Source organism: Penaeus monodon, chromosome 30 (assembly GCF_015228065.2).
Source record: "Penaeus monodon isolate SGIC_2016 chromosome 30, NSTDA_Pmon_1, whole genome shotgun sequence".
Lineage (NCBI taxonomy): Eukaryota > Metazoa > Arthropoda > Malacostraca > Decapoda > Penaeidae > Penaeus > Penaeus monodon.
Genome location: NC_051415.1, coordinates 19,645,933 through 19,646,468, shown reverse-complemented (window position 1 = coordinate 19,646,468; position 536 = coordinate 19,645,933). Strand labels below are relative to the sequence as shown.

General features: G+C 42.4%; 1 protein-coding gene across 1 annotated transcript in view; it reads right to left on the bottom strand.

Moving 5' to 3' along the window:
* LOC119592612 (RNA-binding protein 26-like) overlaps positions 1-536 on the bottom strand; it is a gene marked incomplete at its 5' end in the record, with an annotated part of 5,957 nt that overhangs the window by 1,875 nt on the left and 3,546 nt on the right. Inside the window, 1 exon segment of the mRNA XM_037941496.1 lies at positions 136-409. Coding sequence (XP_037797424.1) covers positions 374-409 — 36 coding nt within the window.

The window sequence follows — 536 nt, the reverse complement described above, 5'->3', positions numbered from 1 at the left end:
CAAAATGGGTGAATGTGCGAGAAAAAAATAAGGAAAAAAGGGAAAAAAGATGGAGGATTACATATAAAAATATAATGAGAGAGAGAGAGAAAGAAAAAGCACAACTCATCCGTCTGAAAACATTAAGCTACTTACCAGTGTGTCATCCGGGGAGAGAGATGGAGTGGTGGAGTGTGGGGCAACATTAGAGTATGCATGTGTGGCCACATGATGCCCTCCAGCCACTCCTCCTGACGCCTGTGAGGATACAGGCAGGGGGGAATCAAAGGCCCAAGTAAGGGTCAGAAGACGATCACCAAGAGTTCTACCCTCTGACATTGCCTTTTCTGCCTCTCGACGTGATGAGTACTGAATTGTTACAGCTGGAGTCTGATCATCCCAGATATAATTCGGAAACAGTGCCTAGGGTCTGTTTGGGGTCAAAAAAAGTTCTTTCAATTCTCAAGATATTTTTCTTGTCATTTTAATATACCACTTTTATGAACACCCTCTTTGTTATACATTTATTTAGAGGGGACAGAGTCTATCACTCAAGA